Source organism: Macaca nemestrina, chromosome 18, assembly GCF_043159975.1.
Source record: "Macaca nemestrina isolate mMacNem1 chromosome 18, mMacNem.hap1, whole genome shotgun sequence".
Classification (NCBI taxonomy): domain Eukaryota; kingdom Metazoa; phylum Chordata; class Mammalia; order Primates; family Cercopithecidae; genus Macaca; species Macaca nemestrina.
In genome coordinates, this window is record NC_092142.1 from 28,661,119 (window position 1) to 28,676,253 (window position 15,135).

General features: G+C 55.0%; 1 protein-coding gene and 1 long non-coding RNA gene across 4 annotated transcripts in view; one reads left to right on the forward strand and one right to left on the reverse strand.

Annotated features, from left to right (window-relative positions):
- On the reverse strand, positions 1–8,834 carry LOC105482934 (zinc finger protein 629). 3 transcript variants are annotated; one of them, XM_011743422.3, is made up of 4 exons: positions 8,611–8,834; positions 7,369–7,443; positions 5,961–6,066; positions 1–5,805 (listed from the first exon to the last, which is right to left on the reverse strand). In XM_011743422.3, exons 3-4 carry the CDS (start codon positions 6,031–6,033, stop codon positions 3,260–3,262), a joined length of 2,619 nt encoding a protein of 872 aa, XP_011741724.1. In that variant the 5' UTR covers positions 6,034–6,066; positions 7,369–7,443; positions 8,611–8,834; the 3' UTR covers positions 1–3,259. The 3 variants fall into 3 exon arrangements, with proteins under 3 accessions (XP_011741724.1, XP_011741722.1, XP_070940516.1); XM_011743420.3 differs by lacking the exon at positions 7,369–7,443; XM_071084415.1 differs by lacking the exon at positions 8,611–8,834 and having other exon boundaries at positions 7,369–8,231.
- The window catches only part of LOC139359863 (uncharacterized), a 21,459-nt gene continuing 14,157 nt past the window's right edge, over positions 7,834–15,135 (forward strand). The window contains exon 1 of the long non-coding RNA XR_011616378.1: positions 7,834–7,915. This is a non-coding gene — a long non-coding RNA (uncharacterized lncRNA). The remainder of the gene's footprint in view (positions 7,916–15,135) is intronic.

The following is a 15,135-nucleotide window of genomic DNA, read 5'->3' on the forward strand; positions in this document are numbered from 1 at the left end:
AAATCTTATTCCCTTTATTCTCTTCAACTAAGCAACATGACCACCAGTGACACAACACTGTTTTGGACACACAGCACTCAAAAGTGGGGCCTCTCTTCACTCCAAGGGGACAAGTCAGGTGACTGGGGCTTCCCTAGTGGGGGCAAAGGAGTCTGGGAGCTGCTGACCTCAGGGCGGGTCACGGAACCCCACCTCTTGGCTGTGATGGCTTCAAGTTTCCCCACCATTCAGGATTCATGCCCAGTTCCAAGTTCCCATCTGACCTCCATGTCCACAGCAGTTTCGAGTTTCACTCTAAGCTCTCCCCTCTGCTTTCCTCACTGACTCCCTGACCCTATCTGTTGGGCTCCTCCCTCCACCAGGGTGTTTCTGAGAGGCCTGGGGTCTGCATGTGATTGGACAAGAGGGTTTGGTTGCACAGTGCCTTCCAGACTCAGTTCTGGTGGGCCAAATGCTTTGACCTCTGGGCCTTCATCTGAGCCAATCTGAGCAACTCTAGCCACTGCCACCTCCCTGCTTCGATCCTCCAGAGACGTAGCTCACTCTGGGAGGGAAGCCCCTGGTTAAAGGAGCTTGGGGAGTTAGGCAAGAAAGAACAGGCCACACCCCAGAGGTCTCCGACCCTGCCCCTTTCCTACTGCAAAATGCCTGACCCCACAAACTGTGCTCACATCATCCATCTCGTACCAGAGCCAAGCCCCTTAGCCCTCACCCATCCCTACAACATGCGAGCATCCTACTACATATGCTACACCCTAGTCCGAAACAGGCCTGCGCCGGCCTTCGGCCACACCGCCTGCCTCCCCTTGGACTGGCCTCTGAGCCCCAAAAGCTGCTCCTCAGTTCTCTTCTGGGGAGATTCCTTAGGCCCATTTCTGAGGGCATCTGCTTCTGGCTTTGCGAGGGGTTTGTCTCTACAACTTCAGTTTCTGCTACCATCTTGGGGGGCAGGGAAATCTGCTTAGACTTGGTGGACTTCTCAGTCTTACAGGGACACCCCTTCATCGGCATTCTGTTAGGGAGACCCACAGGCAGCCCCTCCCTCAGTAGTGCTTCCCTTCCTGGCACTTGGGTAGGCTGGGGCATTACGCAGATGGCAACAAGGTTCTCTGCACAATCCTGAGGCCTGCCTTCTCCCTCTCCCCAGCAGGCCTGGCGTTTTCCTCCCGCAATGTTTGAGATTTCGATCCTTTTAAATGTTAGGGTCATTCCACTGGGGCCAGGATAGATGAAGGAGGAAGGATTTGCATAAAGGTTGTGTGAACCTTTAGGTCATGGAATTAGAGGTCTCTTCCACAGCTTTGCAAAAATCCCGGTCACCCCTGTCTGAGACATGACTCCTGACAGGCCCCGCAGCTGGCATCTGAGTCCTCTTACTCCAGGACAGCGCACTACTGGGGTTGGCTTGCACTTCCTTTCCGACCCAGCGCTGAGCAGAGTTCTCTCCTTTTGAAGGGGTCTCCAGGATTAGGGAATGGGATTCTTGTTACAGATGTTTCATTCAAGAATTTTCTCTCTTCCACCATCTCACAGGGCAGCAGTCTCTCCCCAGCCACATACGCCCAGGCCTGTGAGCAGGCTTGGCTGAGTTTATGAACATGTAACTGTGTGGTGTGGGAGGTGAGATGGGCCTGGCAAGGGAGCCTTTCTCATCCTTTTTTCCCTCTGAAGGTTTCTGGCTAAGGAGAGAAGCTAAATGGGTGGAATCCCTCCCATCCATCCCAAGGCTGAGATTGGGCTGGATCGTCACAACCCTGGAGGGCTCCAGGTACCAGGGTGAGGAGGGTAGTACGGCCTCTGCGGACTCTTCAGGGACCTGTGGCTCAGTCCGTGGGATGCCTGGATCCCCACCAGGGCGGCTGCCTTATCCTGTGGGGCAGCCTTGCTACCAACAAAGATGAATGGCTGAAGTTTAAAATCAAGTTGCTGGCTAATCAAAGCTTTCTAAGAAATTCTGTGGCCCTGCTGACTTGGAGAAGGCTAGGGAGGCCCACATGCAGGCCCTAAGTCTCTGAAGGGCTTTATTCTTTGGAGGTCTGACTAGCAGCGGTTCTCCCTCTTCACTGAGGACAGAATTCGAGGAAATGAGCTGCCACTGGCGGCAGTTAGGTTTCAGGAAAAACCTCCTGACGGTGAGACCTGAGAATGTGGTGGGAGGCAACCGCCGTCCCTGGAGGCCTTGCAGAGTAGAAGTCCCTGGCTGGGCAGGTAGAAAGGGTGGTCCTGCCTGGTGTGGGGAGAACCCTTGCAGCCTGAGAGCTGGGACCTGCCTGCAAATTGCAGTTTCACAAGCTCCCGGAAGCAAGAAGGGGCCTGGAGTTAGCTGAGTTCCATGTGAGCAGTTTCCCCACCTTGGTTTGCTCCCCTCAAAGTAATCTAACAGGAACTGACCCCTGCTTCCCCCTAATTTTTGTGGTGGTTTCTCAGTATTCTTATACTGACCATGTTTCTGCACCCCAAACTTCAGCCTTTAAAAAGGCTTGCCAATTTGTTTTTTCTTCCCCATTTTGGGGTTCTTTTTGATAAGGGATTCCACAGGCCTCTTTCCCTAACACACACAATTCATCTAACATTGGCCTCAAACCCCAAGGAACCCCAGTGCAGTGAACGGGACCTTCTCTTCCTAGTCTCTGTCTTATCTCCTCTGGGGCCCCAGAGCTCCTGGTCACTTATTTTTCTCCTGTTTTCTTCCTTTGCAGTTCCACACAGTTCCCACACCACTCCCCCAGCTGAGCATCTTCATCTCTGGAACTGTCCAGGGCCGCTGGGAGAGAACCCTGTGGAACAGCGAGGGGCAGGTGTTTACTGCACCTTCGGAGGGTCGCTCCTCCCGGGTCAGTGCCATCGCAGCACTTCCCCGACCCTACAGGATTTTCCTAAGGATTTTGATACAGTTTTATAGGGTTGTTCAGAGACATATTGGGACCTCTTCCTACAATTAATAGGGCTCTTATCCACTATGGTTTATAGGGTTTTTCTGCTACAGACTTAAAGGGCTTTTTTTTTTTCCTACATATTTATAGGGCTTCTAACCCAACAGTTTTTCTCTACTGCCTTATAAGTGCTTCCCACCAACAATTTTATAGGGTTTCTCATCACTGATGTAAAAGCACTATTTTTTCCCCAGGGTTCTTTCTCCTCCACTCCACTACCATCTGATAGGGTTATCCTCCCTTCCCCATGTAATTATTTTGGGGGGAAAAAAAAAATCCAGTGTTCCTCTCTGGAGAGAGCGAGGCCCCTGGTCTCCAGACCCATTTCACAGGGAGACACCTGGGTGGCAGCTCCTATGGAGCAGGAGGGCCGCGACTTCTGTGAAGCCGTCTCCACACTCGGGGCACAGATAGGGCTTTTCTTCCACTCGGGTTTTGGGGCTTTCCCCTTCTTCCCCTTCCCCATGGCTGCTGCTCCCTGTGGGGGTAGGGGCTTCCCCCTCACCTTCCTGGCCTGTGGACAGGGTGGCTGCCTCTGGAGGGGGGTCCTCGGGACTGGGGGACTTTTCCTGGGTGTGGGTTTCTTGGTGCCGGGTGAGGGCCACGCGGTCGAGGAAAGAGGCCCCGCAATCTGAGCAGCTGTAGGGTCTGGCCCCCAGGGGGCTCCTGAGATGCTCCAGGAGGACGGAAGAGCTCTTCCCTAGCTCTGTACTCTTCTGGGAGCTCTTCCCGCCTGCATGGACTTTCTGGTGCAGCAGCAGCTCAGAGCTGAGGCCAAAGCTTTGTTTGCATTCAGGGCATTTAAAGGGCTTCCCACTTAGGAAGGGGCTGGGCCCTGCGCCTTCCCCTAGGCCAATCCTATAATCAGGAAAGAGAAAGGGCTTTTCGTTGCCGTGGGTGAGCTGATGCTGGAGGAGCACAGAGCGATCCAGGAAGCTCTCTCCGCAGTGGGAGCAGATGTAGGTCTTGGAGGACAGCAGTCCCCGCCTCTGGCCGAAGCCCTCCTGACCCTCTGGCGGCTTAAGGGGCTGTCCCGGGGCGTCGGCTCTGCCCTCCGCAGCCCCGGGGTAGGAATTCCCTCGGAAAGGGAGCCTCGGGGATCGTAACTGAGGAGGTTTGGGGGCTGGGTGTGCGATGAGGCCGTCCGCATTTTTGTAGGGGTTTTCTCCGATATGGATCCTTTGATGTTGCATGAAGATGCCCTCGTCGTTGAAGCCCTTTCCGCACACGAGACACTTGTGCGGCTTGGCTCCCGGCGGCGGGGTCAGCAGGGAGGGGTCCCCGAGCCCCAGCAGGGCGTCGCCCTGGGCCCTCCGCGCTGGGGTCTTCCCCCTCTCATGGATCACCCGGTGCTGCTCCAGCTCGTGGGCTTCCAGGAAGGCCTTCCCGCAGTCGGAGCACACGAACAGGTTCTCGTCCATGTGCGTGCGGACGTGGGTGATGAGGTTGGAGCTCTGGCTGAAGCTCTTGCCACACTCGGGGCACTTGTAGGGCTTCTCGCCGGTGTGCGTGCGGCGATGCTGGATAAGGTGGGAGCTGCGGATGAAGCTCTTGCCGCAGTCGGAGCACTTGTAGGGCTTCTCGCCGGTGTGGATGCGCTGGTGGCGGATGAGGGTGGAGCTCATGATGAAGCTCTTGCCGCAGTCGGCGCAGATGTAGGGCCGTTCGCCGCGGTGGATGCGCTGGTGGTTGATGAGGTTAGAGCTGACGCTGAAGCTCTTGCCGCACTCGGGGCACTTGTAGGGCCGCTCGCCCGTGTGAGTGCGCTGGTGCCGCAGCAGGGTGGCGCTCAGGGTGAAAGTCTTGCCGCACACCGGGCACTTGAAAGGGTCCTCGCGCAGGTGAGTCCGCTGGTGCTTGATGAGGGTGGAGCTGTGGCCGAAGCTCTTGCCGCACTCCAGGCACTCGTAGGGCTTCTCGCCTGTGTGCGTGCGCTGGTGCTGCGTCAGCTCCGAGCTCTGGATGAAGCTCTTTCCGCACTCGGTGCAGCGGTATGGCTTCTCGCCCGCGTGGATCTTCTGGTGCTTGAGGAGGTTGTGGTTCTGACCGAAGCGCTTCCCGCACTCGGGGCACTTGTAGGGTTTCTCGCCCGTGTGCGTGGCCTGGTGCTGGATGAGGTCGGAGCTGCGGTAGAAAGCCCGGCGGCACTCGCCGCATTTGTAGGGCTTCTCGCCGGTGTGGGATCGCTGGTGCTTGATGAGGTTGGTGCTCTGGGTGAAGGCCTTCTCGCACTCCGTGCACTTGTAGGGCTTCTCTCCCGTGTGCGTGCGCTGGTGCTGCACCAGGTTGGAGCTCCAGCTGAAGCACTTGCCGCAGTCGGGGCACTTGTAGGGCTTCTCGCCGGTGTGCGTGCGCTGGTGCTGCACCAGGTGCGAGCTCTGCGTGAAGCTCTTGCCGCACTCCGAGCAGGTGTTGGGCCGCTCTCCCGTGTGGATGCGCTGGTGCCGCAGCAGCTTGGACCACTGACTGAAGCTCTTGCCGCACTCGTTGCAGATGTAGGGCTTTTCCGCCCCCGCCGGGCGGCCCTGCACCAGCTCCCGCAGGCTAGGCTCGTTGGCGGGGACGACCGGGGGGCTGTTCCATGTGGTGAGAGCGCCCCACTGCCAGCTGGCCTCGCAGGCCTTGGTCCAGTCAGATGGGGTAGGGACAACCTCCGGGGCTGGGGGGTCCAGGGGGGTCTGGTGGTCCAAGGGGTTGGAGTGAGCCAGTGGGGTTGGGGGGTTCTGGGTGACAGAGGGGTCCTGGGAGGGTCTCTCCAGGGACATCTCTATGGAGTCCTTGGATTCTGGACTCTGAGCCGGGTCTCCCATGATGATCTCCTCCCCAGAACTTTCCTGCCGAGGGCTCTCCTCTTCGTTTTCACTCTCGGCACCTACAGAGAGAAAGGGAGTCTCCAGCCCCCAGCCCCTTTCAGAACACGGGGTCTGGTCTCTCTTCCCTCCCCTGGGTGTCCCCCAGAGTCCAGGCCCCTCCCTGAGCTGGGGCCACCGTCTTGCCGGGACCGCAGCCCCTTCTTGTGCCCCTCACCTCTGTGAGCATCGTTGGGGCTCTGTTCCGGACCCTGCAGATCCGGGCCCCACAGCGCAGTCTCGGGCTCCATCCCAGAGCTCAGGACTGCAGCGTTCCAGGGACCCTGCGGGGGAAGAGAGCGATGAGCGCACACTGGGAGCTGATTTCGCACTTTGCTTTATTCCTCCTGAACCTCACTCCCGCCCTGCCCCACCCCAGTCCTCCTTGTGTGAGCTTCAGTGTCCTCCAACCTCATTTTTCTGGGCACGGGTTCTTGCTGTGGCCCCTTTCCCCTGCAGGCCTGATTCTCGCTCCAGATCTTAAGAGCACAACTAAGCAAGCAGGTGAATTTAAGAGCGTAATTAAAAACTCATCACTCATAAGCCTTTGAACCCAGACTGGGGGCTGGAACGGTCTCTGACATCCACAGGGGAAGGAGGTTTTCACCCCACACCTATGATGCCCAGAGGCTGGGAAACCTGTTATTTGCTAATCAGAGGAAGCTCATTAAGACTCTAATTTTCCTTCTAATGGGGCTGCTAATTGAGACCAATAAACTTTTCTGTGCCCCAGAGTGAACTCAGGCTGCCGGAGACACTTAAAGGGTTAAGAAAAAATACCCCAGTTTCCCAGAGGAGACAGGGGCCCTCTAAAAGGACGGGGGCACTTTCCCGTTATCCAAGCACAGAAAGAAGGTCAGGCTGGAGGTGGGGGGAGGGGCAGTTTAAAGCGGCCAGGAGCATCTGCAGGAACCGCCCAGAGGAAGAGAAAAAGTAAGGAGAAGGGGAGAATGGATGCTTGTGTGAACACCTGCAGCGGACCCAGCACCTGCCATGGTGTCATTTCTCCCACCCAGTCCTCCCACAGCATGGTGAGGAGACCCAGAAATCTGGCTGTCCATTTTACAGATTAGTACATCGACGCCTGGGGAGACCTCTCCAAGGTCAAGGCTGGGAAGTGGCAGAGCTAAGATGACAAAAGCAGGGCTCCGTGTCTGGCTCACCCCTGTCTCTTAGAGCACGAGGTGACCTTGGGAGTCATGTGAGACTCATGCTCGTGGGAGGCTGGCAGGAAACAGGTGATGAGGACAGCTCATGGGGAGCCTGCTGGCAGTGAGAATAGGCTGGAGAAATTCCTGGGACCCAGAGGGTTCCCAGGCTAGAAAAGGAGGAGTTGCACCCAGGGACTAGGCCTGCTGGTCTGCACCAATGAGCTGGAACTATACTCCCCACCAAAGCCCTCCTATTCCCACTCCCGCCTGGACCCTCCTTCTACTCCTTCTGTTCTGCTTTGTTGAGGCTGTTTCCCAAGCCTAGGACTGCGCCTGGCACCGAATAGGTGCTCCAGGAACTTTGTTGAATGAATGAATGAATCAATGAATGAATCAATGAATGAATGAATGAGATGTCCCTGGCCCCTGGCACACCTGTTTGGTCTAATGCCTTTAAAGATCAGTTTGCAAGGGGATGGCAGCAAAAGAGCAGGAGTTCCAAGTGGCCCCCTGGTAAAAACAAACAAACAAAAAAACAGCCAGCTGTCACTCCAAAAATGGTGAGATGAGTCCAGGATGAGGGAACGGGGCCACATGAACAAAGCACTAGAAGGAGGTCCCACACCATTTACACCCTGCAGAGAATCCCTGGGTGTGGCCTGGAAACTTTGGATGGCTGTGTGGGGTGGGTGCTGTGTGCACAGGGGCAGTGGGGCAAGAGAGACATGGCAGGAGGCAGCCGAGAGGTGACCAAGGTGAAGCAAGACTGGCTGCACCCTGCCAGAGAGCGGTAGGAGAGACAGAAGTTAGCGTTTAGGAAGTAAATTAATTTCTTCATCTCTGCAGCTACTTAAGCTCCGAGAATTCCCCCCTCCCCGCCTGTAAGTGTCTTTGGGGTGGTGGAAGCGGAGACCTCTGCCACACTGGGGGCTGCCTGATGTCCGGTCCGGGAAGGATGCCCTGCTGTGTTTGCTGGGGACAGGTAAGAGCTTGTGGACCTCGATGGTCTCCAAAAAATTCTCCCCCAGTGGTGCAGAGTAGGAGAGAAAGGGTTAATGACAGGGCCGACACAGAGCATGGACGTGGGAAGACCGAGGGAGGCCGAGTCGCTGGGAGCCCAGGCGCCAGGCACGCCAGCCTGAGACCTCGCGATGGCCCTGCTGCAGAGGGAGGGAAGGAGGAGCCGCCTCCCGAGAGATGTGGGGAACGGCCCAGGGTGACCCTGACATGGAGGCGGCGGGAATGCGGCCGCCCGGCCCGGCCCCCCCACCGCCTGCACCGTCGGCCCCGGGCTTCTGCTCCCCCGGAGCCGCGACCCCCGTCCCGCTGCTGATCCAGAGCGTGGGCATCCGCCCCCGCCCTGGCCCCCGGGGTCCCGGCTCCTTCAAGCACTGCCAGGTTCCTCCAGGGCTGCGCTGGCAGCGCCGGCCCCCGGCCCCGGCCGATCCCTCTTCCCAGAATCCCTAGGCTCCCCTCCCCCGCCGCCGACCCCCGCGCTTCCCAGAATCCTCGGCCCTCCGCGCCCCCCACCCGCCCCCACCCCGGCCACAGCCTCGGGCGCGGGTGGGGGGCTCAGGCCCGGGCTCCCGGCACCCCCCTCCCGGGCCCCATTGTTCCCCGGCGGCCGTCCCGGGCCCTCCAGGCCACCCCCTGGGAACCCAGGCGTCCCCAACTCACGGCTCTGGGGTCTGGGAAAAGCCGGAAGGCGGAATCCAGCCCCAGGGGACTTAACCCCTTCAGTGCCCTGCCTTGGGGGACGGACTAGGCGCCGAGAACTCTAGGGTCCTTCTCAAGGGGTGATTCCAGGCTGAGGACCCGGGGACCAGTTCAGGGTGACTGGGACGGAGCAGGAAGTGACCCCAGCTTCCCGGGCCCCTCTAGCCTGGAGTCAGAGCATCAGCTCTATGGGATTTAACCCTTTGCCTCCCGCAGCCTGGGGAAAAAAGGGGACAGCAGTGGGAGCAGGAAGGAGGCTGGGATGACGCCCCTGTCCCCGTCTCCAGTGGGAGCAGGCAGCGTGGGCATCTGGGAGCCCCGATGCCCGCGAGGGTCCCTGGGCTTCTGGCCGCTCTTCATCTCGCAGGGGTTCCACCGGCAGGGCCAGGAAAGCCCTATCTCAGATTTGGCGGCTGCTGATCCCCTGAGGCCAGCCTTTGTTTGGACTCACCCTGGGATGGGGCTAGGGTGGGAGCAGGGGCTGGCAGGGCGGACCTGAGGGGGAATACCCTACGCACTAAACATGGCCTTAATGCTTGGTGGAAGTCATGGCTACAGGAGTTGGGGCTGCAGGGACAAACACAGCCGGGAAGGATTTGCAATAGCCTGTGTCCCAGCCCCTTTTCCCCAGACACCTCCCCTCAGAGGAGGAAACTGAGGCTCACGGTGGCAGGAAAGAAATCAGTGGGGGTTCCCTTGCCAAGGAGGGAGAACCTCTTTCCTCATAGCTCAGAAGGCATCCAGCTCACAGCAGAAGAAACCTTTAAAAACCCAGGAACACTGGTGGCCTCCCAAGGTCCAAGTTATCTATGCTCGCAATTTTTACAGCCTTTCTTTCTCGTCTTCCTTATCACAGTCCCATGGGATAAGGTTGCCTATCATCGCTTTTTCACAGGTGAGGAAACCAAGGTGTGAGAAGTGAGTGGTGTACTTAAGGCCACCTAATTCTTTCAGTTCGACACATTGCATTATTATTCCTGGACACTGTGGTTAACACCGAGGCGGGCGTACTTCAGAGATGCATGGAAATTGGGCTTTCTACCCTTGGGAAGTTTCGTATTGTGTATGTGTTACAGACACAGAGGAATCCTGGGAGTGTGCGGAGGGCTCTGTCCAGAGACTGAGGGGCCTGGGGGAAGAGTAAACCAAAGGTCAGAAATTACTACAGGCAGCTGGGCGCGGTGGCTCACGCCCATCATCCCAACCATTTGGGAGGCCAGGGCAGGCGGATCACTTGAGGTCAGGAGTTCGAGACCAGCCTGGACAACATGGTGAAACCATATCTTTACTAAAAATACAAAAATTAGCTGGGTGCAGTGGCTCACGCCTGTAATCCCAGCACTTTGTGAGACCAAGGCAGGCAGATCATTTGAGCCCGGAAGGCAGAGGTTGCATTGAGCCGAGAGCAAGACCCTGTCTCAAAAAAAAAAAAAAAAAAAAAAGAGGGAGGGAGGGAGGGAGAGAAAGGAAGGAAGGAAGGAAGGAAGGAGAGAAGGAAGGAAGGAAGGAAGGAAGGAGAGAAGGAGAGAAGGAGAAAATAAAAAAGAAATTGCTAAAGGCCAGGCTTATTGGCTCATGCCTGTAATCCCAGCACTTTGGGAAGCTGAGGCAGAATGGTAACTTGAGCCCAGGAGTTTGAAGGTTGGTCAACATAGTGAAACCCCGCCTCTATGAAAAACTTAAAAACAATTAGCCAGGCAGGGCACGGTGGCTCATGCCTGTAATCCCAGCATTTTGGGAGGCCAAGGTGGGTGGATCACCTGAGGTCGGGAGTTCCAAACCAGCCTGACCAACATGGAGAAGCCCCATCTCTACTAAAATACAAAAATTAGCCCAGCGTGGTGGTGCATACCTGTAATGCCAGCTACTTGGGATGCTGAGGCAGGAGAATCGCTTGAACCTGGGAGGCTGAGATTGTGGTGAGCTGAGATCGCGCCTTTGCACTCCAGCCTGGGCAACAAGAGCAAAACTCAGTCTCAAAAAAGAAAAGAAAAGAAAAGAAAAACAACAACAACAACAAAAAACAAACAATTATCCTCGTGTGGTGGTACATGGCTGTGGTCACAGCTGCTTGGGCTGAGGCAGGAGAATCACTTAATTTTGGGAGGTGGAGGCTGTAGTGAGCCATGATTGCACCACTGCACTCCAGCCTGGGTGACAGAGTGAGACCCTGTCTCAAAAAAAAAAAAAAAAAAAAAAAAAAAATCCAGGCGCAGTGGCTTATGCCTGTAATCCCAGCACTTTGGGAGGCCAAGGCAGGCGGATCATGAGGTCAGGAGATCAAGACCATCCTGGCTAACACGGTGAAACCCCATCTCTACGAAAAATACAAAAAATTAGCCAGGGGTGGTGGCACATACCTGTAGTCCCAGCCACTTGGGAGGCTAAGGCAGGTGAATCTCTTGAATCTGGGAGGTGGAGGCTGCAGTGAGCCAAGATCATGCCACTACACTCCAGCCTGGGTGACAGAGGAAGACTCTCGTCTCAAAAAAAAAAAAAAAAAAAAAAAAAAGATGGCTGGGCGAGGTGGCTTATGCCTGTAATCCCAGCACTTTGGGAGGCTGAGTGGGCAGATCACTTGAGGGCAGGAGTTCGAGACCAGCCTGGCCAACATGGTGAAACTCTGTCTCTACTAAAAATACAAAAAATTAGCCAGGCATGGTGACGTGCACCTGCAATCCTAGTTACTCAGGAGGCTGAGGCAGGAGAATCGCTTAAAATCCAGGAGGCAGAGTTTGCAGTGAGTCGAGATCGCACCACTACAGTCCAGCCTGGGCAACAGAGTGAGGCTCCATCTCAAAAAATAATAATAATGATAACTGGCCAGGCGTGGTGGCTCATGCCTGTAATCCCATCATTTTGGGAGGCCGATGCAGGTGGATCATGAGGTCAGGAAATCGAGACCATCCTGGCTAACATGGTGAAACCCTGTCTCCACTTAAAATACAAAAACAAAATTAGCCGCGCGTGGTGGTGGGTGCCTGTACTCCCAGCTACTCGGGAGGCTGAGGCAGGAGAATGGCGTGAACCCAGGAGGCGGAACTTGCTGTGAGCCGAGATTGTGCCACTGCACTTCAGCCTGGGCAACAGAGCAAAACACTGACTCAAAAAAAAGAAAATTAATAGTAATAATAATTAAACAAAAAACATTAGGCCAGGCGTGGTGACTCACGCCTGTAATCCCAGCACTTTGGGAGGCCGAGGCAGGTGGATCACGAGGTCAAGATATCGAGACCATCCTGGCTAACACGGTGAAATTCCGTCTCTACTAAAAATACAAAAAATTAGCCAGGCTTGGTGGCGGGCGCCTGTAGTCCCAGTCCCAGCTACTCAGGAGACTGAGGCAGGAGAATGGCGTGAACCTGGGAGGCGGAGCTTGCAGTGAGCCAACATCTCGACACTGCACTCCAACCTGGGCAACAGAGTGAGACTCCGTCTCGAAAAAAAATAAAAAATAAAAAATTGCCAGGCGTGGTGGCTTATGCCTGTAATCCCAGCACTTAGGTGGGCGGATCACGAGGTCAGGAGTTCGAGACCAGTCTGACCAGCATGGTGAAACCCCGTCTCTACTAAAAATACAAAAATTAGTTGGGTGCAGTGGTGCACACCTGTAATCCCAGCTACTCAGGAGGCTGAGGCAGGAGAATTGCTTGAACCCGGGAGGCAGAGGTTGCAGTGAACTGCACTCCAGCCTGGATGACAGAGTGAGACTCTGTCTCAAAAAAAAAAAAAAAAAAAATAGCTGGGCGTAGTAGTATGCACTTGTAGTCTCAGCTGCTCAAGAGGCTGAGGCACGAGAATTGCTTGAACCCAGGTGGCGGAGGTTGCAATCAGCTGAGATCACGCCACTGCACTCCACCCTGGGTGACATAGTAAGACTCTATCTCAAAAAGAAAACAAAAAACCTAAAAATTGAATTTCTTGCTTATTTATTATTTATGTATTTTTTGAGACAGAGTCTCCCACTGTCGCCCAGGCTGGAGGGCAGTGGTGCGATCTCGGCTCACTGCAAGCTCCGCCTCCCGGGTTCACACCATTCTCCTGCCTCAGTCTCCTGAGTACCTTGGACTATAGGTGCCTGTCACCACACCTGGCTAATTTTTTTGTATTTTTAGTAGAGACAGGGTTTCACCGTATTAGCCAGGATGGTCTTGATCTCCTGACTTGGTAATCCGTTCACCTCAGCCTCCCAAAGTGCTGGGATTACAGGCCTGAGCCACCGCGCCCAGCCTGAATTTCCTGCTTCTTTGGAAAATCCAAAGATGTGGCAACATGATCCACATTTTCACATGTCAGTAACTGGCTGTTGCTGGGCAGCTTGTGTCTTTACAGGGCACTGACCTGCCAGCCGGTCACCATCCCTGTCACTCCTCTGTGTCCCCAACCCTGAGGCCAAGGTGGCTTCATGATATGAATGGTCCTTCACTGCTGATGTTCCAACCCCTGTTTAACTGTAGGTATAGATTCTGGACCCCTTAGTCTGTGTCTCCAAGGTTCAGAGTAATCTTTTATTTTTAGAGACAATGTCTTGCTGTCACCAAGCCTGGAGTGCAGTGGCACGATCATAGCTCACTGCAGCCTTGAATTTCTAGGCTCAAGCAATCCTCCCACCTTAGCCTCTGAAGTAGCTGAAGCTACAGTTGCATGCCACCATGCCTGGCTAACTTAATTTAAAAATATTTTGTTCCTAATTCTTCCTGAATGATTTTTTATTTTGTAGAAATAGGATCTCACTATATTGCCCAGCCTGGTCTCAAACTCCTGGATTCAAGCAGTCCTCCCGCCTTTGCCCCACAAAGTGCTGAGATTGTGGGCATGAGCCACCACGCCCAGCTCCAGAGTAACACATGAGGGTGGTGCCTGCTGACATAGTTACATTTATTGAGCACTTATGCACTAGGCACTGTTGCAAGTGTTTGCATGTAACAACCCCTTAAATTTCCACAACTCATGGCACCAACATTATTATCATCCCTGGACAGAAAGAGTAAGTCACTTGCACACAGGTCATCAGTGGCAGGAGTGGATTAAAACCACCCATGGTGACTTCAGAGCCACCGTGGATCCTAAACACACCTCTCCTGCTCAGATGGGCCCAAGCGTGTCTGGGACCCAAGGATGAGCCTCTCAGTCCCTCTGTCCTCTCCCTCAGAGTTGGAGAGAGGAGCTGGGAAGGGCAGGGCACCCCCATTGGGCCAATACATCCTCCAGGAAGAGTCTGGGTATCCTGCTCCTAGGGACATAAAGGCTGCCATGTCCTCTTGCCCTCAGTCAGCTGGCATCGCAGCCATGGCGTCAACCTGTTCTTGCAGGGATGTAGAGGATCCCACCCCACACCTGTCAGGAACAACTCACCCAATGGTCTTCTCTTTGTGTGTTTGTTTGAGAAGAGTCTTGCTCTGTCACCCAGGCTGGAGTGCAGTGGCGCAGTCTCGGTTCACTGCAACCTCCGCCTCCTGAGTTCAAGGGATTCTTCTGCCTCAGCCTCCCGACTAGCTGGGACTTCAAACACACACCACCACGCCCAGCTAATTTTTGTATTTTTAATAGAGACGGGGTTTCACCATATTGGCCAGACTGGTCTCGAACTCCTGACCTCATGATCTGCCTGCCTCGGCCTCCCAAAGTGCTGGGATTACAGGCGCGAGCCACCACACCCGGCCCAATGCTCTTCTTAGTTATGGGCCTTGTGCCCCGAGGGGCTGCAGTAACAGTTAGTTCCTGGCCAGGTTTGGTGGCTCACACCTGTAACCCCAGCACTTTGGGAGGCCAAGGCAGGCAGATCAGTTGAGGTCAGGAGTTTGAGACCAGCCTGGCCAACATGGTGAAACCCCGTCTCTATAAAAATTCAAAAATTAGCTGGGCATGATGGCGGGTGCCTGTATTCCCAGCTACTTGGGAGGCTGAGGCAGGAGAATCACTTGAACCCGGGAGGCAGATGTTGCAGTGAGCCAAGATCGCACCACTGCATTCCAGCCTGAGCAACAGAGCAAAACTGCATCTCAAAACAAAAAACAAAAAAGTGAGGTCCTAGAGGTAGACCCGGGTCCAAACCTGCAGCAGCACTCCTCTCGAGGGGGCACTGGCTGTGGGCAGTCTGTCCCTTGCAGACCCCTGACCTGGCAATGGATGAATAAAGTATAATGGCACACAGATACTCTGCTCTGCCAGTCCAGCTGAGGGTCCAAGCTGCTTACAGGCTGCCTGCTGAGTCCTATAAACAGTTGCACAGTTGCGACTGCGGCCCTGATCAGCTAGTCAAACTCACATTTATTCAGTAAGATTAATTAACAAAAGCTTGAGTCAACATCATTAGAAGGTAATTGACATTGTGGACTTCCCGAGTAAAAAGCACTTAAGCACCTGGTACATCATAGGTTAGTTTTAAGATAGTATGAGTAAACAAGCTAGCTAGGTAAGCTACTCTGCCTTCCTTTATTACTACTTTAATTTGTTTAAAGGTAAAGATCAGCTTGCCTTCAACCA